Source organism: Siniperca chuatsi, linkage group LG1 (genome assembly GCF_020085105.1).
Source record: "Siniperca chuatsi isolate FFG_IHB_CAS linkage group LG1, ASM2008510v1, whole genome shotgun sequence".
Taxonomy (NCBI): domain Eukaryota; kingdom Metazoa; phylum Chordata; class Actinopteri; order Centrarchiformes; family Sinipercidae; genus Siniperca; species Siniperca chuatsi.
In genome coordinates this window covers 15,456,093-15,481,757 of record NC_058042.1, presented here as the reverse complement: position 1 = coordinate 15,481,757, position 25,665 = coordinate 15,456,093, and the positions used below count along the sequence as shown (strand labels likewise).

Here is a 25,665-nt window from a genome sequence, read left to right as displayed (position 1 = left end):
ACAGAACAAAGGAAGCACACATACTACACTCAGGTGAGGGGAGAAAACAAGACACAGGTGAAACCAATCAGGGCAGGGCAAACAATCAAAACTGGCGAGAAAAGCAAACAAAGACAAGAAGTAAAACTACACAAGAAACATGAGGCAGAACACTACAAAATAAAACAGGAAACTACAAACCATAAACCATAACACAGGAAGCTTATATGACAACTAGACAAATTGTATGTTCTACTCATAAACTGAACAAACCATGCTTTCTTTAAGGTTTAATTTACTTAACTTTTGAACAACTTACTGTTTCTGGCCAAAGAGAAATAAGATCATAAAACCCAATACAAAGTATAGTGACCATATTTTAATCCATGGTGGATGTCTGCACACTTGACATGGGGCAAATCTAAAAGTTCTCAGGAAGGGGGAGTGGGATACTTTCTATTCTCTGTTCTATTCTCGATTCTCCATTTCAGCAATGCATTTGAAATTATACATAAAATTCTTGCCTTGGATGCTGCCAACTGTAGCCCTTACTTGCACATGGATATTATCAGTGGAGCTCATCTAATGATAACAAATTTTCTAATAAATAGACCTCTTAAAATGTCTAATCAATCTGAAAAAGTCATAAGCTGACAGGAAATGAATCAAAGCTTCCAAGCCTTCAAATCTTCAATAGCCAATGTCTCTTTTCTCTCCCGCCACAGTCTTTCCCCCACTGTGATCAGCACATCAACAGGGGAGGTTCAAAGGCACTTTGCTTCCGTTCACTGACACACACACAAACATACAGACACACCTCCACATCACTGAGTCAAGCTTTATCATCAAAGGTCTGAGCCAGTCTCAGATGAGCTAATGAACAACATGAGCCACTTGCCTCCATTTCCTAGAGGATCCATGGGTGCTTTGCATGGCTTTCAACCACTGTAGGTCAGAAGGAGATGTAAAGAAGTGACTGACACTAAGGAATTTGACCATGAAAGATGAAGCATAGGTAGGTCATCACAGTATATATGGCCGCAAAGTAAAAACAACACGTCAGCACTCAGCAGGACAACAGCAACAGCTGCATGTCTTCAGTTACTGTCCACACAGGATCTGTTAGGCTGCAGTACTGCTTTACACTTTGACAGAGCAAAGCATGAGCACTGTAACTGTGCTGTGCACAATACAGCAATGATTCACCCATAGTTTTAGTTTGCTGCATGAAACAAAGCATTTATGCTAATTGGTCTTCAAAAACACTGTCTGAACAAAACATTTGAAAATACTTTAGAGAAAAGTGCATGGCAGTATGCATTTTTTTTATATTTCAAATCCTCTTCTTCTGCAATCATGAGAACATTTCATTCCACAAAAATAAAACAAAAATGAACACACCTAAATCATGCATTTGTCATCAGTTTAAAAGCTTATTTACTGTGGTAGCACTTTTTCTACAAATATGTAATTACATATCAGAATCAGAATCAGAATCAGAAATACTTTATTGATCCCCGTAGGGAAACTCTTTGTTACAGTAGCTCGTCTTTACGTCAGTGCACACAGGAGAAAGTACTAGAAAACGATATGATACACTATAAACACTATAAAACAGGTCAGAAATAAATTAAGTATCATGTCGGTATAAGTATAAGATAAACTAAGTGTCAAGTACCAAGTGGGTTTACTGGTTGATGATGAAAGTAGAGTCTAATACAATGTAACTCCTTATGTAATAAATAATATTAATAAATAAATAATAATATTAATATATATGTAAACATTATGTACATTAATAGCACAAATACATTTGATATTGTGCTATTAATGTCATCAAAGAACGTACTTTCACAAGCAGTGATACCTAACAGGCTGAAATTATGAGGTTGCAAATTAGATTTGACAACAAAGACTATGCTATTGTAGATAGGCAATGATTCAGAAAAAATAGAGGGGAGGGACCAGGAGAAGGAGCACATACACCTGAAACATTTATGGCAAAATATATTCTGTTAATCTTCAACTGTTGCCAAGTGGTTAGTTTTAGCGATACATAAAAATTGCAGCGAATCTTGCCATTTTGCATTTAAAGGGGCATTTAAATAACAGGTGCTTGTGTATAATAAGGCAGAAGAAAAGACAGAGTCCTAAAAAGGGTGAGTATACATTTGATGAAGATGATGTTGACAATGGCAATTAGCTTGTGATAAAGACGTTTATGATAAACAAGCTCCAAGCAAGACAGACCAGTGGGAATGGTGTGCAGCAAGCCCTATTGATAGTGCTGTCATCTATAGCTAAACAAAAAAGACCTTACTGTACAGTAACAACACACCACCACAACACAATCTTGTCAGTTCCATTTTTAATAAAACGTACCAATGAAGACCATCTCATAGTGTGAAATGGAGGTAACTGATTAAACTTTTATTACATCCCCAAGAATGAGATTTATTTGAATTTGAACGACTCACCCTTAAATCCCTTCAGGGAGCTCCACCCATGTGTAGGAGGCTTAACTAGCAAAATGATCATCACACTGTCAGCAGAATAAAAATGAGAAAGCTTGAGGTGCTGAACAATAACAAAGAAGAAGAGTTAGACATGATAAAGAGATGTTGGGTCCCCCACTCCTTCTACTCAACCTCATTGTCCTTATCCACAAGCACCCATCTGGGTAACAAATGAACCAAAACAAGGCAATGCATAATAGCGAAATACTTCATTCCTACCAGGTCAGAGACATCCTGTACACACCCCATATTTTCATCTAATTTCCACCAAAAACACAGCACCACAGCATACAAGAATAGCAGAGCAATATAACACATTCCAATTAATTGGAAAATCAAAGATCAAACCAACATTGGCAGATTTTGTGGTGCTTTGATGCTTGCCTTCACATTACATGATGTCATGAAGTTAAAGATATACAAATATACAAAACAAATTTAACATGAAAAAGTAACATTTCAAATTGGGACAGTACTTTTGGTCAAAACATTTACTTTTGCTGTAACTGTTTTCCAGGAATACTTCACAGTTTTGCTATCTTATCTCTATGTCTTGAATGGGAGGAGCGATGAAAAATACATAGTGTAAAGTATCCACGAGGAGGGCAATTAAGAGCAAAAGTTAAACATTTTGCTCCAACGACCTCCAAAAAGCAGAGATCTGTCAATAATAAGCAGTCTGAATTGCAGTTAATAATCTGAAATAGAGAAGCAATGATGTAAGTTCACATGTAAGTTTCACATTTTTAGTTTAGATTTTGATCTCAGCACAGCAGGTGATTTTCTCAAGATAAATTAGAGAAATGTAGTAAAATGTGCATCAACTAGTTTAAACAGAAGCATTTACAAGTGAACCTGATGATCAAGAATAGTTGTGGTATGCTTCGTTCTTATCAATGTAGTAGAGAAGTACAGCAATCCTACCAATTCCCCACCCCCCATGATCATGTGACAGCCACTCACAATCTATGTTTACAGTGGAGCAAGATTAATCAACATTCACGGGCACACATACTCATGCATTTACAGAGCAGACTTTTCTGCTCATCCTATCAGATTAAATATGTTTCTCAACCATTTCTCTGATGAGTGCCAAAGAAAAATTAGGAGAGTAGAGGAGACAGAACAGAATTCTGGGAAAACAGGCTCTATATCACACTTGCACTTAACTGCATTTGTCATTGATATTCATACAAATAACATTGTCAGAACTGTCACAACATCCTGCCTGTGATAAAAATGATTCTGCATTCCTAATGGAGATGGTGCATCAATGCACAGCCTCTTAGCTATCTTCCTACAAGGTGTATGTGGACATCCATGTGAAGTACCTACTTATGCTGCTGTTTAGAGCTTTAAGAGAATTTATGGAGAGGCAGCTTGTCCTGTATTCTGCAGCAACTCTGCAGCACAGATGTCAGTCGAAGATGACGGCTTTGTCTTCAGAATGACACAATAAATCACACCCAGCGGTCATTAGAAAAGTAGTCCAGAATGCAGAGTTGCAAAACAAAAGTGAAGAAACTTAGTCAGCTTTTCTTGATCTTCTGATCAAAGACAATAATCCTCCTAGTCACTAGTCATAAGGCTTTTTAACAAAAGAGTAGACCAAGACAAGGGCCCTCACTTAATCTAAAGATCTAAGCATTGTGCAGCAGGATGGCTTACATGTCTGAGTTAGTATTGTTCATTAAGTAGCCACGTGCACCTTACAAATGTAGTCCTATCAGTCACAAACTCATATAACACATAGAGCAAGTGTATCAAAACAAAGATGGCCTACCTGCAGGTTCTCAATGCAAGTCCCATGCAGCAGCAGTTATCATTTGTTAGACTAACTCCAAGCATTTTTCTTTGTCTGCAAGCTCAAAAGCTCCCAGAGGTTTTACAGTACCAAATGAAAGATTTGCAGCATGACTCTGTCTTGATTCAGCCAAAGTTAGGCAATCTGCCATACACGTTGCCCTGAGCACACACAGAGACACACACACACACAAATTGCATATGTTCATGGTCAGATTATCTGTCTGATCTCTGATCCCCCTAATCCTGCAACATCAAAAATAAATCAAACATCACAAAAAACTCAAATTGTAACAGACAAGCATGGCAAAAAAATAGGCAGGGAATCTTTGAGATGGCTACTCTAAATATGTTTGAACAAGAAACCATATGACTAGATCAGAGACAGAAATTCCAGTTCACCTTTTGCTGTTATTAAAACAAAAATCCAGCTGCTTTTGTAGTATGCTTGGCTGGACAATAGCATAATATAGTAATTAATGGAACTGGTGTTCACCCTCTATAATAATGGTAGGTAGGCAAGCAGATAGGTAGGTAGGTGGATAGCTATTTACCTAAGTAGGTGACTAGGTGGGTAGGTAGTTAGGTAGATAGCTTTGATGACGTCACATTACGTTGTCTAATGGGGGCCAGCACACAGATGAACATGGCAGCTTATTCTGTTGTTCTGTTGTCATGGGTGGATCAATATTTGCAATTCTTGCACATCGTTAACATGCTGTTGGGAAAACACCTCTGTAAGAGCTGGATGTCAGGGTAATTATGCTCACTAAAGTACAACTGTTCTCATCTACCTCTTCATTAAATATAACAAAATTCTGTCATTATATAATAAATGTATATAATAACAAATAGGAGACATCCATCCCAAGACCTGGAAAAATAGGCATAGTTGAATTTTGTTGTATCCTTAAGGATTACGTTATCTGAATCAGGGTAATCCCTGTTTTCCAATACCATTTGATGAAAGCCATGTCACTTGCCAGTGCTTTTCTCCAAAAGCAAAGGGGCAGATAAACAGCCACTGGATCCTCTAACAATCGGATTCAGCCTCATGCTGTGAAACATGTCTAAATCACTTACACAATCATGTCAAGAGGCATTATTATATCATCCCACCACTAAATACCCTCCTCCTACCCCCAACCCTCATCCACCACACACATACAAGGAGGCACACACACAAAGAAAACAAAAAACAAAACAAAAATAAGATTTGTTTTAACATTGGGGTGCTTTTGTCAGCAAGATGACAGTAGAGGAATGTATCAAATTATCCAACTGCTGAAAAATGTGCTGTAAAGAATACTAAGAGACAAATCTATTGTTCATACCCTTGATTACATTACATTATTCTTTTGGATTTGCTACAGTGGTAAATGATAAAGTCATCACATTTAAGCAAAAACAAAAGAGCTACTATATGAGAGAAATTTGATTAGTCTGGTAAATTTTGCTGCAGAGAATCTTGGCCCTGAGGGTGTCCAAGCTTGAATAGCGCAGCACACTTTACTGCAGCAGGCCTGTCTTTACAACAGTGTTTGCTTTAGTGTGTACAGTCTATCTATAATATTATCAGCTAAGGAAAACAAAGACATTTCTGACTTCTCAAGATTGGCAAATACTTTCTCCTCCACTCACAATCCCTTCTTTGCAGGACATGCAGACTGAGTCAGCTCTTTGTGTGTGTGTGTGTGTGTGTGTGTGTGTGTGTGGTATCTGTTCTCTGCTGGGAGCTAACTGTGTCCGGTCTGGCTCCAGGCTTGGAGGGACCTCTCTCCTGCAGTTCTCATTACAGAATCTGAGCAGACACACACCGCAGTGCAAAAGCAGCCACTGAACACACTCCCACTGGGGAGCTACATTACAGTGATACACAGGGTTAAGACAACACAGCTACTCCATGGCTGCAATGCTCAGTGGTAATGAACATCACGCTAGGATGCAAACTGATTTTTTTTAATGTCATTGTCTTGTTATATTATGCAATATAATAACAGTATAGATGGCTTCACATCTGTTACCTGAAATACCTGATCACCACAATGCATGATTAGACATCAAATAATGGTTATTTTACACAGTGTTTCATTGTAAAATATATTATAAAAACTGCTCCAGTCATTTAAAGCCCACTCCCATCTGCCCCTCTTGGTTGCTAAAGCACGCAGGATTTCACATTATCATTTTATCAAGGAAATTAAACAGATGGATTAAATGAATTAGGTGAGGTTCCACTTGGCTGGCAGAGACTAACTGAATTTAGAGGCTATTTTTAGATCTCTGTATCCTGAGAGTGTGGGGAGAGCTTGTAGAGACTTAGGAGGCTTATTAAGTCAGGAGTCAGTGGAAGAAGGTAGGCCACATCTGGTGCACAGCTCTAACTCTAACTCTAACTGGCCAGCAGGATCAAGATTTTACCAGAACAGTCCCTTCCCTAGAATTTCTATCCCACTCACAGAGGCTGATCTAAATCACAGCCTGGGGAATTTAAAAGGTTACAGTCTTAATACACAGAGAATGCACTCCCTTTTCAAATACCTCAACCTTCTGTTAGGTATCATCACTATGTCTATTCTTAGAAGTATTAAGTCTCCCTGGAAATGTGCAGAATGTCTGTGGTTAAGGAGAGGTCTCCTCCTTCCTCTGATACTGTCTCCCCTCTATCCATGGGTATTCTGTCCCCTGCACTAATTTTAGGTGTGTCATTTTTCAGACTGAAGTGGTCCAGCCATTTAAAGCGGCACTTAACAAAGATATGACCTCTATATCAGCTAAGCATACAAATGAAGCACTGTGTCTTTTGGCCACTTTTCACCCTTTGGCTGAGGGATGAAAGGGTCAGGATGAACTGGGCTGGATGTGACTGGGCTGTACACAACATTACTGGAACTGACTAGGTGAACTAAACATCAAATCCAATGTTATCCAGCACCCTGAGTAGAACCAGACCAAGCTAAAGTCGACCATTACATAATCCATTAAAAACAGACCACCACGCAAGACTGGACAAACCCACAAACAGGCTCATTGATGTTAGTTCAAAATGAGCTAAGTTATATATGTAGCTATATATTGACATGAAAATGATATTGATTCAAAGCTGACCCAAACTGTCAACCTCTGTTATCTGCTGCTCATACTGGATTTTTGCAGTCTGGTGTTTACAGCCCACTGCCTCTGTGGCTGAGAGCACAGCTGGAGGGCTGACCGATGAGGGAGCACATGCAGGAATGATAAATAGGCTAAGTAACCTTTTCGCCGCGGCTGACATCAAGACCCTGACAGAATGATAATAAGCTTGATATCTTGGGCATGGATCTATGAATGGTTTCCATGTCACAACCCAATTAAAATGGACAGAATTAACCAAAGAACAGCTTAAAAACTGTAGGTTGCCAGTTTATATACCTGGAAATCTGACCCTAGTTGTACTGGTAAATCCCTGGATTTCAGACCATGTTAATAAATAGCAGGCCATAAACAGCATATTCAGTTCACTGTGATGCTGACAGGTGAAATTTCTACATCTATGCTAACATAATACTTTGGCTAGAAAGCTCACAGTGGTGTTACTTAAGTGCAAACAACATACAACTTCAGCAAAAAGGGAACTAAATAGTCCGCCAGTGCATAGAAAAGTGTAATATGCAGCAGATGTGACATTGCATGTGTGAGTCTCATATCTCTGTGGGCCTGTCTGTGTGTGGGCTGGGCCCTAATAGCAGCTGTGCTAATGATTGAGAAGAAAACCCATGTAAACAAGTACATTCCTTAGAGAAGTGTATCTCTGGCTTACTGAGAGGTGGGGAGGACTGCATCAAACCTCCACTACAGTCTAACCTATAGAGGCATCCCACATTAACCATGTACATAGAACAGCATCATAATTAGCCTGAAAGATCACAGTTCTGCTGACATCAACACAGCAGTCAGTGACCTGTGATCATGAGGCACTGCAGTGAGCATCTCTCTCCCTTTCTCCCTCTCTGTATCCTCATTCCTGTAAAGACTGCTCCATTAGTACACAATGATATACGCACTCCCCAAAGGCAATTCAAAGGTTTGTAAAGGCAAAACAGCCAGTTGCCACAAAAATGGATGAAATACACTTTTCAGCATGCATGTAAATTCTCCTGCCTGCACATATGCTTTGTACAAACACTTAACGACATGCGATCTGAAGCACTTTATCTCCTGCAGCTGCTGGAAAGCTTTAGCAGACACACCTCCTTAGTAGCTACATAGCAATACAATCCCACATATGTGTTGGGAGAGGGGCTGGGATACACACCTTTGAGTCGCACGAAACACTGGCTGCCTCTTGTAAGGGACGTATAAGGTTGACTGTCCTGGTTGGCCCAACATGTTAGCTGCAGATCTGTGATTTGCTATGCTGTGCTCTGCTCTTCTCAGTGGTGCCTGTGCGTGTGTACTCCTCTCAGCTGGTAGTGCTGCTGTTGCTGACGTCCTCTGCTGTGCACCGAGGCGTCGATTCATTCAAAACATCTTCTTTCCCGCTACTGTTGTGTTGGGCTGCTGAGGTGGAGCTAAAAATACATGCAATCACTGAACTGTCCCGTCTCCGAGAGCATTAGGCTTGTGATGGGTATTATTAAAGCCAGCCAACCTCACCAATACATCATGTAAGAGGCCCCAGAGCATCAAGTAAAACCACAGGTACAAAGCATTAGCCATAACCCAAATAATCAAATTCTCTTCTCTCACATTGCCTCCCTGTAGTGGTCCTCATTCTCTCCTCACCTCTCCTCTGCTCTCTTCTAATGTATGCGTTCCTCAGCAGAGCTCTGCCGTCAGAGCACTTGCCTGAACTGGACGCCCTCTCTGCTCCATTTTCTCTGCAGTCATGCAGGCAATACACAGCATGCACAGCAAGCAGGCAAGACGGGAATGAGGAGGGCGAAGGAGGAATTACGGTAGTGAGTAAGGAAAAAACAGAAAGAGATGATACTTTGGCAACATTGTTTTTGAAACTTTCAGGCTTTGAATTGAATTGATGAGGAAGTTATAGAGTGAAAGTGAGAGGAAGTGCTTTGCAACAAGAAATCTTTATATGGTGCCATTTTGTACCATCTGGAAATGACTGAAGGTATGTCATTACAGAACTTCACTTTGTAACTGCTATCAATTTCAAATTTGGAAACTTTATTAATCGTCACTCTCCAATGATATGTTATTATTTTACACAGAGATGATCTTGGGGGCAGGTGAAAAATAACTAACAAAGTACATTTACTCAAGTATTGTACACAAGTACAATTTAAGGTACTTGCACTTGAGCATTTCAATTATATGCTCCTTTATATTTCTATACATTTCAGATGGAAAATTTACTTTTTACTCCACTTCATTTATTGCACAGATATACTTTACTAGTTTTTACATACAAAACGTGATCAGATAGGATGCATTGTTATTTATTAAACTATGCAACAATATATACAGTATAGTAATACAGTAATAATCCAATAACATGTATATAATAATATAACACTGAGAGGGAGAAGGTCACTCTGCTACACAATGAGTACTTCTACTTTTGATACTTCTTCTTTTCATTTTCATTTCATTTAAGTACATTTTTCTGTTAATACGTACCTACTTTTACTTATATAAGATTTTGAATGCAGGACTTTTACTTGCAACAGAGTAGTTTAACGTTGTGGTATTGCTACTTTTACTTAAGTAAAAGATCTGAATACTTCTTCCACCACTGCCCACAACTAATAGCATGACCCTCAATAAACTCTATGACCACTACTGAAATGAACAAATATTCTGAATGGAAAGTGACTGAAATATAAAAATGTGCTTTTTATCATGCTTCTATGATCACAAAGCAATCCGGCCTGGGCCCTTTGCTGCATGTCATCCCCTCTCTCTCCCCTCCCTTTCCTTTCTCTCTCTACTATCACTATCAAGCAGAAATGCCAAAAGAATTATAGAAAAGAGAGAGAACAATGTGATGCAAGAACAAAAAAATTAATTTTTTTGAGCCTTCACTTGTAAAAAAGGCCATTAAAATTTTTTTCCAAGACAACAATGTCTGATATTGTCTCAGTATAAATACATAGATTCATCCTCCTCTATTCAGCATACTCCCAGTTTGTCTCTGATAGCTACAGAGTCCTCTTAATTGTACAAGTTGCTACATACATACTCACCAGTTAGTGATCAGATGTGGAAAGCAATAAGTCCAATTCAGAAGTCTCAAATGTCCAATTCTGTCCTGATTCTGAAGACGACCAATAAGTCCCTTTCTGTTTTCTTAACGTATGGTAACTGAGCCTTTAACTGTGTGCAGTGTGCTAGGTGGGTGTGCTAGAAAGAGCACAAAGAGCAGAGTCAGATAGGAGTATAACTGCTGTTTCAGCCCTCTTTCTTTACTCTCGATCACTCAGTAACACTGCCGGCACTTACAGTATGTAGCTCTACTATACAGAATATCCCTATACATAAGATGAAGAAGGAGGAAAGGGGAAAGGCCCAACCTGCTAAGACACTCCGAAGCCACCACTCTTTCTGGTGACCACACATGAGCAGTATTCACCTCACTGTGTTGTCCACTCAATATAAAGTGCTGACCTTGGTCTCTGACGGCAACCAGAGCCTTCCGTCTCACCCCGAGTCCCCTTTATCAGATCACATCCCAGTCAGCCAGGGAGAGAGGGATAGAGGATGGAGGGCAGACTATAGCTGAGTGGCTGGCTCAGGCAGCTGCAGTGCCGGTTCAATAATCCACAGAGAGACATAAGTGCAGAGGGCTAGATGAGGGTGATTTAGGTCGATACGTACGATGGACGGCCAGGTCAACATTTATACCTCACTCTATCACTTACTTCCACTGTTGTCCTACTGGCTGTTGTATAACAAAATGAAGTTATAACAGCACTGTATCAAGCCAAGCCTGTGAGCAAGTCAGAAACCCATATATGGCATATGGGTTAAGTTGATAAGACTAAAATTACTCAGAAAGGCAGGAAATATTGTTGAGTAAGTATGTTATACAGAACTGATACAACAACACTTAACAAATACAGCAAAGGGGTGATATAATTGAGAAATGGTTAATAAATCAATAAATTATGGGAGATAAGACATTTGACACAAACTGTCAAATAGACAAAGACTCAACAGCAATATCTAGTGGCTACCTACAGAACAGCACTTCAACATACATGCACGTGCTCCACCAGGTCTCAAGGATGCACTGACAGATAAGGGTGTACATCACCACTCAGTCAAACAGTTCTTACAGTAATTTAAAACCTTCCAAATATAAAATATGCTGTCAAAACCAGCACTACATCTTTGCTGCACAGATCACAGACAACAGATAGTTGGAGGTGAAGACTGATCACATCTTAAATGATCAAATCACAAAGATTTAGAATAGTAAAAAGGAGGATTCAGTCAGCTCATGAATAAGGTATTAGCCTTGCATCTCTGCACCAAAGCAAATTAAATTGTATTGGTTTGTGAGAACTCTCTGTGTGGTCAATGTGTTCAATAAATGCTGCAGTGAGAGAAATTGCCCTACACCAGATCTGCTCTCACTAGCATTGGCCAGACGGGCCTTTTCATTAATCTTTTTCACGCTCAATATTTCATTAATGGGAACAGTAATATTCAGTCAAGTAATCCACAATGAGAAACATTTTTCAGAGCTCATACACTCAATCTGCTGCTGAATATAAGCTTATTGAAGTGTTAGGTTATTCAGACTTCAGACAATATACCTTAAGGAATGTGTGGAGAATAAAACACTACAAAGCACCTTCATTGCTACAAATCCTATGATCAGTCAATAAATGTCAGATTAAGTAGATCTGTATAGATCTTCAAGGTGTTATGTTGAAAAAAGGTTGCAATTACAGAGAAGTTACAAACTATCTATTGGTCTATTTCCTGCTCTCACAAGATCATAGGGCACACAGAAAAATCAGTTAGGTTCGAGGTCATCCTGTTTTTAACAAGTCTTTGATTGTTCTCTGATTTCTTGCCTTAACCTGATTGAAGTTGTTGTGCTGAACTTGTTGGCAAACAGTTGCCTATTTAGAAATTCCAGCAGACACAGAGAAACATTAAGAGTCCTTTGGAGTCGTGTTTCTGGCCACCTGCTGAATTTAAGTCCAATAGTCACTCTCTTTGTAGGTATTTTTGGTCCTCACCAACTCCTGAGGCGAAATACTCTTCTCTTTAGCTGCTCAATGCACCACTATAGTTTCTGCTCTACGTGTAGCATGTATGTGATAACAAGTGCTCAATAGCAGTTTCATTGTAGAACTAAGTGAAATACTTTTCATGCAGTATCTTAACTTTTACCAGATGGATACATTCACTGAACCTAACCGCTTTTTATCTAAATGCAAATTTTCTGTGCTTTCAGAAAATCAATGCCATTACACTATTGTGTATTCGATTTTCTACTGGTGATGTGGGCTATTCACGTTTAAATTACCTATTTTATTGTTCATCACTTTTACACCAAACACTGGAATCTTTTGGACAAAATAAAAATGAGTACTTCAAGAAAAAGGTTAGGTCTCAGATATGCTCTCTAGAAAGACTTTCTCTTTTTATACAACATCCGTCTTCCACCTCTCTGGCTGCTAACTAATCATTTCTCTTCTCACCCGTCTGGTGAGATGAGAACAGTGTGGGACCTGCTTCTCTCTGCAGTGGCTCCAGTCACACTCTGACAGAATGCGGCAGAAAGAACTGTCATCTGAATTCAATCAGAGGGAGGGTATACAAACTTGTTCTTTCCTCCAGAGAGGCAGCTGATATTACTCAGGTGGAGAGCTTATTTCTTTAACAACATGAAAAGAGTGATAAATGACAATAGAAAAAAAATAGAAAAAAGTTTTTGGGTTTTTTTTCATATAGTTTTTTTCTATATAATTAGATTTTTGTCAGCTGTGTTTTGCATGCCAGTTCCATTTACATTGGCTGTACATTACCATAGCATGTTACAGATATCCAGATTGTAGTAGCATTGATGTATAAAATGGCATTTCTTTTACACAAAGCCAAAGACAAAATTTCACTGTGATAATATCATTAAACCATTGTTACCTTGTCTCAGTCTGCCTCTCCTCCTTATCCAAACTGGAGGGCTCCAGCTCAGCAACCACCTCTGTTTCATGACCACCCGAGTCAGTCCCCTGGCCAAGGGGCAGGCAACTGCAACAGCAGGCCCCCATCCCGGCTCGGGCATCTCCCCTGCCCTGCTTATGCTCTGACTCCTGCTCCAGCTCTGACTGGTATACGTGCCCAAGCTCTCTGGACAGCGAATGACTCATTCTAGATAATGTATATCATCACACAGAGCACACCTCAGGCCCGCAGCTCTTAATGTATTCATTCATTGCAGGTTCTCGGGTCAAATATTGCAAGTCCAAACAAGGACTGATGGAAAGCTTCCTTTCTATTCTGCAGCACAAACATCCACTGTATAAGACTCTCAATCTACTCTTTGTTTTCATCGTCTTTATTCAGTCTGCTGCTTTAACCTCCAACGCTATTTGTAGGCCCCGGCAGTACTGTACAGTATATATTGTTCAACTGTCACAAGCCTTGTAATAAGTCACCATAGACATAACATTGACAGTATGTTGTAATTTATAAAACGCTCTGGCCTCAAGTGAAAGATCAGGCTGCTTCACAAGCAAGGACAGAAGATAGATTCACTAACATAACAGCTGGACACACTTTAAACATGATACAAGAATCTACTGATAATGACAAATGGTCAACATAAATCACACTACAAGAGTGAGAGGACTTGCTGCCTCACCAACAGTCCATTTGCAATTGCAATTGTCTCCCTGCATCTGCTGCTAAAGATGATGTTAGCATGTGCACTGTTGCCATTTTCACAGGATTAATGATTCATGCTTCAAGGCAAGGTTGTGTGTCTTTGCGTGTCTATTAAAGGGGAAGTAAGTGTTTGTAATGTTCCATGTAGTTTCTCTGCTCTAACATCACTTTCTTCTGTATAAAAAAAAAGAAAATCAAAAAACTATTTTGGGCACTATTTTTATGATGGTTCAAAGACTACTATTCTCTTGACCTTGAAATGCATTAAGCCTGTTCATTCTGTATTTTCATTCCCTGCACAGCACACATAGTGCAATGGTGGGAAGAGAAGCGCAACAAGCTGGGAGTTAAATTAAAATGAGGCAGCGCAAGCTAAGATGCTGATATTTTGTCAAAAAGTAGGACTGTGATGGTGCAATAAGAACGACCAAGGACCGTATATTTTTTCAGCTCATCACTCATTTGATAATTTCATCAGCAAGTACAAATAAAATGCATGATGATGATGCCTCAATTTTAGAATGATGCAAATAAGAATGAACCCTGTCTAAGTCTGTCTAACTTGACAAAGCATTCCCTGCAATGTGGTATAGGAGTGCAGTGTTTCTTAGTCCTCTGTCATAGTAATAATGCTCCCAAAGTCAAATTTCTGTATTTGCAAAGATAAGGCAGGAGTAATATGACCCATCAGGATTTTGCCTGTCAAGAATGACACAACGATTTCATCTATTTTCAGCTGAAGGTCACTGTCTCAACAAACAGCTTGAGGGATAGTAGAGAAAGAGAGAGAAGGAACTGTGTTTACACACAAGCTCACACAGAAGAGTCTACAGAAGTGACATATATTTGAGCCAAATATGACACCAATGACACTATATTGATATAAAATCATGGAGGAAAAAAGGAACATTTATCTGATGATGATGATCAGTGTCCTAGACCTGCCATAATTCAAAATATAGGCCCGCTGTAGTGCAACATCCGCAAATGTTACACATATAATGTGTAATGACATCTAACTATATTTGTGTGTCACTAATATCATTCCTTGTACTATGAACTAAGTGAGTACATTTCTAAGTAAGAAAATGTCATCAAATGACAACATGAATCTAAATAAATCAAAGCATAATGCAGCTTGGTTGCTAATTTGAATGTTAACATGCTTATCTTTTTAGGCATCTCTGTTGTAAATAGAAACCTCAGACAAAATAAAATGAAAGAGGCATAATGCAAATTTTACATCCAAAGAGAAGATTCAGTAAAAGGCAAGATGTATCAAGAAAGTTCCTGTTACAAAGTAAATAAAACGCTTTAAGATAATTATTTGCCCTAGTAATGCTTTAGAAAATAGCTGTGGTTCCTTTGATGCCTTGGTGTCAACATTTTGCTTTGTGGTGTTGTAGAGTAATTGGATCCTAAGTTACCCTGCAACTAAAAGGTGCATAAACTACACTGAAAGTGATGCTATCAGAGTCTGAAGACACTGCTTCAAGAAATATGGTTCCTACAGTAAGAGTTGAGCCCAAGTATGAGACCTATAAATATGTAATATGTGATCGTATTAAGTGAAACATCTGTTCCAATTGGATTAACTTAATGACATACCCAATTTCATCCATACCTTCTTGTCTGTAACATCCACAGTTTGTACATGGACTCTCTCTGAAATAGCACAATAGTTTTATAGATATCAATTTCTATCAATACATAGAGGACAGCAGTGTTCTTCTGTTCATCTTCACTGTTTCTGACACCTCAGCTTTGCTGAAACAAAAGCATTTGTACTGATCCTTCTCCTGTCTGCTGCCTGAAGTGGGAGAGCTCTATCTGATTGGTATTCAGTGATGTGTTTTCAATCTTTTCTTCATTAGTTCGCATGGCACTCACATTCCAAACAATGTCCCTTTACATCCATGGCCCTTTGAGCAAACATGAAGGTTACTTAGCATATCTAACAGTAGTCAGTCTCATCTACAATACCCAATTGAGTCTTAGACTAATGTCAGTGAATTATGTTGTTATACGTCCTGAGGTCCCATTCTGAGTCTTAATCTGAGCATTTCCATTTCTGACCATTTCTGAAATCTAATGATTTTCTGCTGCTTCTTTGCCTCTTAGAAAAATAACTATCTGGACTGTCTTTCTGCATGAGTACAAAGGAGGACCACTTGGGGACACACTTTAAAAGTAATGTCAAGTAAAACTCATATCCTAAATCCACTGTAGTAAAGTTGTCTCACACAGAATTTTGACAGAGCACAATGGTAACCCTTAAATTACACAAGAATCTAAAATCTGGAAGGGCAAAGTTCATTTTAAGGACATTGGCGCTCATTTATGCCCATCTTATCTTTTTTGGCAATGATGTTTTGAACTCAGCAATGAGGTATGGATTTGCTGTGTTCGCAGAAAAAGAAAGCTTCATTAAGACAGCCTTAAGATAAGGGCCTGTAGGGATACTAAACTTCTTTTTTATGCCTTGCTTCAAAACTCCCAAAACACCTCATGGCTAATTAACTCATACTGTCCTGATCAAAAATAGTCAGCTAGTTAACAAATGCAAGCACAATCTAAAACATGACAAGTAGCAGGAGAATGGAAAGATAAACACTCCTAAAATGTAGTTACAAAAAAATATTGAAGGTGTTATTACATCTGACGAGTAAATAAAGTTGAGACAGAAGCAAAGTAAGCCTTTTTTTGGTGTGAAATCTGTGTGAGTTTTATATCAAACACTTCTTCCTGGACTGTCCCACAGCATTGTAAGCCCATTGAACAATGTGAACTGTGTCCTCAACAGGACACCATTGTACCTCAGTGGGGTCATTTTTTCCCTCGGGGAGATATAGAATTGCACATTTCCTATGCTCAGTGAGTACCAATGATGTGGTGAAGAGTAAACCTAGAAGAACTCAGTTTTCCTTTTACTTGGGAATTACTTAACACAAGGTCTTATGAAGATATATAAATATGACATAAATGAATCATACTACAATTAAGACGGTGTAGTCCCTCATTCGTCCAGGAGTGTTCTATCGTAGAAAAGGTTTCAGTCGTAGTCATCTGGACACTGTATTGATTCTGAAAACAGTGTCCAGATGACAACGACTGAAACCTTTTCTACGACATATTACAATTAGTACAATAATCACATTGGTTCTTAGTCTTTTGTTTACCACCGAGTTCATGCACGATTGAATACTAATGTATTCAATCGTTTACATTCTTTGCAATTGTTCTTCCAGTAATGCCATATTTTACAAATAGATCTATTTAACCATTTGAGGGATGCATTAAGGTCCATTACAGTTGAGGCCTCCTAATATAAAAACTTGAAAAGAAAGCTTAACTTAGTTGTACTGTACCTAATTATATAGTGTTTTATACACATCTCATTGCAACATGGGTTATTTTTCAACCTTCTTTTGCTGTCCAAAAGAAAAATGCATCCATTACACAAGTTTACCTCAACACACAGGCCTATTTCATCGGTGACATATCATCTGCAGGGATTGAAACAGGATGATTTTGGAAGATGATTTTCAAATTGGGTCACTTCTTTGGAGATTTGCCAAAAGTATGACAGCCAGAGACAGTCTATTTCAATCTGCTGCCACAGATGACAACAGACTGCGCCCATTAGTTTTTACAATCTCCTCCTCCAGTCTACACAGGTCAGTCTGTTGATGAGTTAATGTAAGTGTATTAAGAGTACTGTAACTAAAGTGAACTAAAACTAAACTAAAACTTTTTATGTAAAAGCTACATAATTTAAGCTATGTTTTATCATACATAAATCCTTCTTAGTCTGAGCTAAGACATTGAACAAAGCTTCAGCCCTCATTCTGTTGGAGCATCCAAAATAAAGCACTGCACACATTAAACAGATAGGTCAGGTCCACAGGCCACAGGCTGGCCAAGAGCGAGGTGTAAATAAATGTGAGTTTTACCACAGCAGCAACGTCTGAACAATCCTTCCTTTGTACTCCACCTCGGCTAAATTCCACCAAACACACACAACCAAATGTACTGACCGTTGTCACGGCAGCACCATGTGGACTTCAGTCCTGCTTGAGTTTGTTGTTGTATACTTCCTGGACAGCTAAGAGATGAGAAGAGAAGAGGGATGGATAGAAGTGATTTCTATAAAAGAACCTACGTGCTTTGTGTTAAAAAAATCTGATTGTCCACTTCAAGAGAGCTTTTCATAAAGTCTGATGTTTAAGTGAAAATTATATTTATGTGAGATAAAATTTCATCCTACAAAAAGAACCGTGATTTGCAACCTGGAGCAGAAAAATAAACTCACCGAAACGCAGAGTTAATGGGGGTTGTCCCTGTAGTATTGCTGATTTGTAGCCAGTTATAAACTAAAAACTAACACTTGTGATGATTTTAATGGTCTGAAATAGGGCCACAGTCCAAGTTGTCCAGTCCCTTTCCATTTTTTTGATGTGATTTTAAGGATGAATCCCACTGAGCCGGAGCCACTTCACTGTCTTCAGGGTTTGAGTTTGCCAGCTAACATTAATAACCAAAGCATATTTTGCACCAAAGCTGTTAAGATACTCCTGGAGAGAAAGCTGTTTTTAACCTTTATTCTGCCAAACCAACTCATGTTTTAAGAACAAAGTAGTAATAAATTAACCAGGCCTGTGTATCCATTCATAGCTTAATTAGCTGAATGCTGGAGTTGAAAGCCAGGTGAGCTTGAAACAAGCAACACTTCCTTTAATTACCCTGTAGACACCTGGGACAAATACAGAAACCTGCCATTATCCAGGTCTGCAATTAATCAAATAAACCATCAGAGATAAACTTCTCCATAATGAGAAAATGACAGTACTTCATCAGCAGAAAAAAATAAATGGTCACATCAACATTAATTTCCCCCACTGAGTTGTACACCAATCAGCTGTTTCTCAAAGTAATGATCTATTATATGACTTCATGTTCACACTGCTTCAAGAATTAAACAAACATCAATTTGTCATATAGCAGTTGAATCATTGCTGTGTTTTAACAACATTTTTGCTTTTTAGTTTTAAAACTATCTGTATATACATTTATACCTGGGGTGGCTGATACAGACAACATTAATACTGTGATCATTATTACAGCATTATCTCAATATCAATATGTTACAATTTACTGTCAAATATTTACATAGTCAAAGTCACAAGATACAAGCTCAAATGTATGTTTGACTGAAATTGATAATTGTGTAACAAGATATCTCTGTGTTAGCAATTTTTCACAATACAATTAAATCATAAATAAAGATAATGATTTGACTTTCTTTCACACACCAAGAGAACATGGAAAGATGTTAACTGTGCTCAAGATAAGCTGAATAGTCTTGGCTATTCAAAAAACAAAAAACAAAGAAGCAAGCAGGGAGCAGGAGCAAAAACAGGATCCTTCCACCAAGCCAACTGGGAAAAAAACAGTTGACTGATTTAACAGCCTTGACATTTAGGTTACCATATATCACACAACTTCACTGTTGTATTGTTCTCGCTTCTTACAGAGAAAAAGTGAGTGAAAGAGGGAAACACAACGACCGCCTTTATTCTATAAACAATATAAGTATCAGCAACAACAAATTTGTTAGTTGAAACCATTTTATGTGTCTGTTTTAAAGCCCACATCTTTGGATGCCAGAATGTCTTTTGAAGTGGCTACTGGATGCATGGACATCCATTTGTTTGGCTCAGTGCAATATTTATAATTTGTAATCTGTTTACAACTATCTCTTTTATTACACTGTTTTATACTTGTTTCTAAATGCAGGCATTGCTATAGTGAAAAAATGTCTGTATTGTTAATTCAGTGCTGCAAACTGGTGTCTGCAGAATACTGCATGTCATTAGCAAAGACCTCTTATTAGCAACTATCAACCTCAGAGAGACTGCAGCTATGGGGATATAAAACCTCTCCATACAGGCCTTCTGTCTGGAACAAATGGGGCAAACTAAAAGGGCCAGGACAGGACTTCGGGTAGTGGAACTACAAAACCTTAAACAAGCTACTGTGGGAGGAGTCATTCTTATTCAAAATGATCGACCGCCATTGAAGAATTTGTCTCCACTATGTTTTACAGTAGGCTTTCTGTTTGTCATTGTTAGCTTATCTGATTACTTTCAGCATGATTTGCTGGTTGCTCTTGTGTCCTGGTTTCTCTTACAGTAACCATCTGATATACACTCACCGGCCATTTCATTAGGTACACTTGTACAATCTAATGTGATCCAATACAACAGCTCTGCCATAAATTCTACCTTTACAAAGACAATAATGTTCAGTTTTGATTGACACTGTCAGAGAGGTATTAATGCAACTACATGTTTATTACTGAGGTTGTAGTTTGCAGTGGTGTTGAACTGGACTGCATTATAGTGAGAGGTGTTAATATTTGGCTACCCCATTTAAATAAATGAGAGGGACAGAATATTAGAAACACCTGTCAACATAATGCACTCCAGTACAACACCACCACCCACTGCCTTTCAGACAGTGTCAACAAAAACTGAAAAATTATAAGCTTCGTAAAAGTAGAATTCATGGCAGAGCTGTTGTATTGGATTGCATTACATTATACAAGTGTATCTAATGAAGTGGCCGGTGAGTGTAGATTGACAGCCACTGACCAGAATCCACACAAAAATCCATGGTATACAACACTGCAGATGGAAATGCAAACATAATGCACATAATCCTTGAGTTATTAGTTAAACATTACAGATGTGTCAGTGTGGCACTGATGGTGTGGTGCCTGTCTTTGATTTTCAACCTGAATCCTACAAATGTTAATGTGTGAAGGACATGTGGAAATTTGACCAAAAAAAAACCCCTTCACACTGTGGTCCATGACTTTGGCAATCCTGTCCTCTCTGCTTCGATAATGAAATCATGCCATACATCTCTGTCACCACATGGTCACACCCCTCTCCTGCAACCTTTACACACACACACACACACACACACCACTGTACACCTATCTAATGGAGAGAGTAGAGGTCCTGCATGGAGGATGTGAGGAGAATTTTAATAGCCTTCTTTCTGTCCCGCTAGGCACTGCCACTTTCCATTCACAATGCAGGCAGAGGTAATTGGTTTAACCTATCCGATGGGACCCCTGTGTGTTAATCCATATGGTGGTGTGTTTATCTGTCATTTGTCATGTGCATGCTGTGTTTTTAGAGGAAATATTGTGTTTACAGTACAGCTTTTTAATCGAGTTTGAGTAGCAGTGTTTGACTGCAACTCAAACACGTTACCAAACGTGTCAGAACTGCACAGTGACAGAAAGGAAATGAAAGGAGCAGGAAAGAGAATTACACAGAGCACTTTAAAACGCAACAACCAGCTAATGGGATCAAATTTTACACGGTCAAACAATGCAACAACGCTCACGAGCCACTCACTTGATGAAGTAGCTGGCTCCGTCGTCCGTGAAGCCCTCTTCCCATCCTCTTGGCAAATCTATAACACGAACAAAAACACATTGAACGACCCGCCACAGCCAGAAAACACATTGCAGCAAAAAAAAGTCGCCTCGGTGTCCTACAAATCAGATAACTTGCCGCGTACCTGACCGTATCATGTGTCCGGAGTTAACAGGTTCACCAGTGCGTGGATGTAGCCAAGTAGTGCTATGAGTTTTATCACTGCAAGCAAGAAAGACACCTGTTACTGAACGATAATAAAACAACAAAAATCCTTCACGTTAATAATTCCTCGTAGAGAGCGTTGACAAGCGTTGAGTAGTTAAACTAGCTCACTTAATAAAGAAGACCCGGCCATCTCTACAAACTCCATATGACCAGTGGTCAGGTAGGGTGTCCCGTCCGAGAGGTGCCGCCATGATCTCTCGTCTCCGGCTCTCTTGTCCCCCCTCTCCCTCTCCCTCTCCGCAGACTTTTCCAGGGAGCCCAGATAGCACCACCACTAGGGCTGCATAGTTTTTTTTAAAGGGGAAGAATACCAAACTCAGACCACTTCCACGACTCTGTATTTTTTTTTAATGTCATTTAAACTAACGAAAAGGGGCTAACCGGTTCCCACCGCAGCAGTCTGGTAGATGATTAAAACAAAGCTTAGACCTCTACAACTGAATAATAGCCTAAATTAAGCCCACTGCGGAGAAGCATAGGGTGTAGCCCCTAGGGTGTAGTAGAAGAGGATTAAAGCTGAAACTTATGACTGGGGCATTTCAGGACAGTGATGTTTGCCACATAGCCTACATAAAACAAAAATTAAGAAAACATGTAACGTTAGCAGTCCTAAAACTAATTCTAGTAGGATTCGACACACAAAAATGTAAGTCCTTTAAGGGATATTAAAGGATTACAGGAATATCTCACTTAAACCAAAAGAAATTTACATGCTTATTTTTCTATTTTTAAGCGAATGCAGTAAGCTATGTGGACATGTAATGTGTGTAAGAGTGATGAGAAAAATACAGATAAAACAAGGAACCCTCACAGAAGTGTTTTATCTCAGGCTTATAAGAGACAGGTGGCAGCCATGTCTGAGGAGGCTAGGAAATTAAAAGTATGAGTAGAAGTCTTTTAGTTGGGAATGTTTGAGAGCAGCACCGTCCAAATAACTAACAGTGGAGGAATTGTTGCACCGCAACAGAAGAAAGTTGGTTTCTAACAAAGATAAAGTCACAACACAAAACATTTTCAAGCTCAAGGTAAGATTCTGGTCAGGAGGCTGTCTACATTTTAACCCAGATAGATGACAGCAATTTACACTTGAGGTATGTTAATCAACTTTGTCCCCTGTGAAACTGTGAAAATCACATCCAGACTGAAAAATACCCCAAATCTTCTTTAAAGCAGATTTAATAAAAGTTAGATCAAAGTCTGTAGTTTAGTCATGTAGACACTTTATATATAGAATTTATATATAAAAATAACAATTACAGAAATAAACATTGCAATAGACCCTCTTCTACTGATGTAATGTTATGGAAACAAAGTTTACAATGAACAAAATGTTCCAAGTGTTTAAAGTTATATATTGATTCAAATATCTTGCCTTTGCAATAACCCTTCAAAAATCAACTTTATTGTACTGCAGTGTTATATGATTTGTCTTTTCCCCTCTACTAAAGAATCACAGATTTACCCACAAACTTTACGCTACTGTTGCTAAGAAAGATCTTTGTGTGTGTGTGTACATTACCTTGAGACAAAGAAATAAAAAGCATTTGAGTGCTACAAGGTCTCTGTAAAACTGCCAGTGTGTGTGTGTGTGTATGTTTCATGTTCTTATATCCAGGTGGGGACTTTAACCTGAATACACACTAACCCATGGGGACTTGTGTCACCATGGGGACAAAAATTGAGATCCCCAGAGGTAGAGACTGCTTTTTGACTTAAGACTTGGTTTTAGGGTCCCCATTGGGGATAGTGAAACAAATGTGTGTGTGTGTGTGTGTGTGTGTGTGTGTGTGTGTGTGTGTGCTCAGAGTGGTGTGAATGAATCTATGTCCATGAATAAATTGTAATGGTAGCTTTAGATGAAGTTTGTCAGCCTCACATCACCTTCACTGCAGTCACGCTTTGAGGACAGAGAGCCTTCCTGACCATGAGACATTACAATAATGCTTGCACAGCATCAAACAGACCTGCCCAATTTACCAATGCTGCCCATAAATTTCACTTGGGTTATGTAAGGGCAGACAATGTTCAAAGTCACAGTAGTGTTGGCACAGGAGTTATTTTCGACCATCAAGAGACAAGCAGCAAGGTTTAATGCCATCATGCCGTACTCTAAATGCATTATCATTAATATAATCCCCTCCATGTAACATTATGTGCTTTAACTGGGGAAGAGCAAAAGGTATCCCAATAAACTTGTCAAACAATCATAGAAAGACATGCAGAAATACCTTATGTCAGAGTTTCTTGTGTTTCCTGTGAGATTACAGTCATCTTTATGTGTCCTTTGTGAAAGGAAAATACTACTGTACGGGGTGCACATCAATGAGCAGAGAGCAATATATATCTGTCAACATTATAAATATTTGACGTGTGAGTCCCTTTTTAGGAAGCTTTGTTGAACATTCTCCAGTGGTTTAAGGCACTGCTCTTCAAAGATAGTGAGAGATAAAACATTTCCTCTAAGAAACCATTATAGTACAACTGCTGTGCAAAAACCAATTCACTGGACTTCTTATCTGCTTGACAGAAAACTCAAGACTAAAAGGACTTTCCCTGCCATATGTTTCTAACCTTACATATGTGGTTTCTGGACACATAATACAAAATTAATTATTAAGTAAATGAGATCTACAAATTAAAAGGAAAAACTGAATAAATAAGTGTAGAAACATAACAAATGCATTTTATAATCACCAGATCTAATTCTAATTGACAACCTAAGGAAGACATGTTAGAGAGTGCCCTCCACCACCATCAGTCTCTGCCAGGAAGCATTAAATCTATTTTAGCAGCTCAGAGGGGCCCGACACCATACCAAAACATGTATGTTGGCTTTTCCTTTTAATTTCACACTCATCTGTATTTTACCTTAAAGGAATAAACCAAATGTGTGAATAATAAAATGTATTAATAAATCTGTCACAATATGAGAACAGCACCACCCAAATGCAACAGATTTGAAGAAGAAATGTGAAGAAATGCTGCATTTTGGGGAATCAGTGTTCTGCACTGAAAGGTCGAGCAGAGATCAGCTACAGGGATAATACTGTCTGGATTAATCAATAATACCACTGTATTATTTATATTGCTGTACTTAAATTTATCATCATTTTAACTTGTTGTGTATTCCGCAGCCAGTATGCAAAAGGAAGCACAGGGTAGCTGGAACACCATACATATTGCAGTGTAATCATCTGGTATCCCCACTCAATTTCTGTTATTTGACCTTGCTATGATTTATCATCATCCCCACTACACACACACACTTATACATACTAATTTACACACAAATACACACATAGTTGATGCGCAGTCCAGTGCAGCTCTGCAGTATGGTCTCTGCTGCTGCTGATTCCCATCCTCTTGGCTGCCAGAGGCTCACAATGCAGCAAGGTGACTCAATGTTATTGTCTTCTCCTCAGAGAGTCTCCTCCTGCTGAATCACAGCTTACTAAAGGTGCTGAGCAGAAAATATAATAAAGATTTGCTTGTTCTCTTCTGACTTTCAGCTCTTCATCTGAGAATAGTTTGAGTCATAATCTATCTGGCAGATGCCCACATAGGAAATCAATAACATCCTTTCTGAAATGCTTTTTTCAAATTATCCCTTAATCTGAGCAGCGTGAGGTATATAAATGAGTGTGTGCAGGTGTCTCAAAGTGCCTGAATTATTAACTACACATAGTATAGAGAAATATTTAGACAGTAGTCTCCTGTTCATTATGCGGCGCATTTAATCATCATATAGTTGCTGATTAAAAAGAAGTGCTGATCTTCCCCATCTGCTCTAGCTTTCTTTCACTTTCTATGTTAGTTATGATCTAAGACAATGATTAATTGCTTTC

General features: G+C 38.8%; 1 protein-coding gene across 13 annotated transcripts in view; it reads right to left on the bottom strand.

The window, feature by feature from the left end:
* Nucleotides 1-22,082, bottom strand: part of plekha7b (pleckstrin homology domain containing, family A member 7b) — a 68,816-nt gene extending 46,734 nt beyond the window's left edge. For all 13 annotated transcript variants that reach the window (XM_044197851.1, XM_044197899.1, XM_044197879.1 and 10 more), the window contains exons 1-3: nucleotides 21,929-22,082; nucleotides 21,738-21,814; nucleotides 21,572-21,629 (exon numbers count right to left, since the gene is read on the bottom strand). In XM_044197851.1, the coding sequence (XP_044053786.1) occupies nucleotides 21,572-21,629; nucleotides 21,738-21,814; nucleotides 21,929-22,011 (218 nt within the window). In that variant the 5' untranslated portion in view covers nucleotides 22,012-22,082. The remainder of the gene's footprint in view (nucleotides 1-21,571; nucleotides 21,630-21,737; nucleotides 21,815-21,928) is intronic.
* Nucleotides 22,083-25,665: the final 3,583 nt, after the last annotated feature.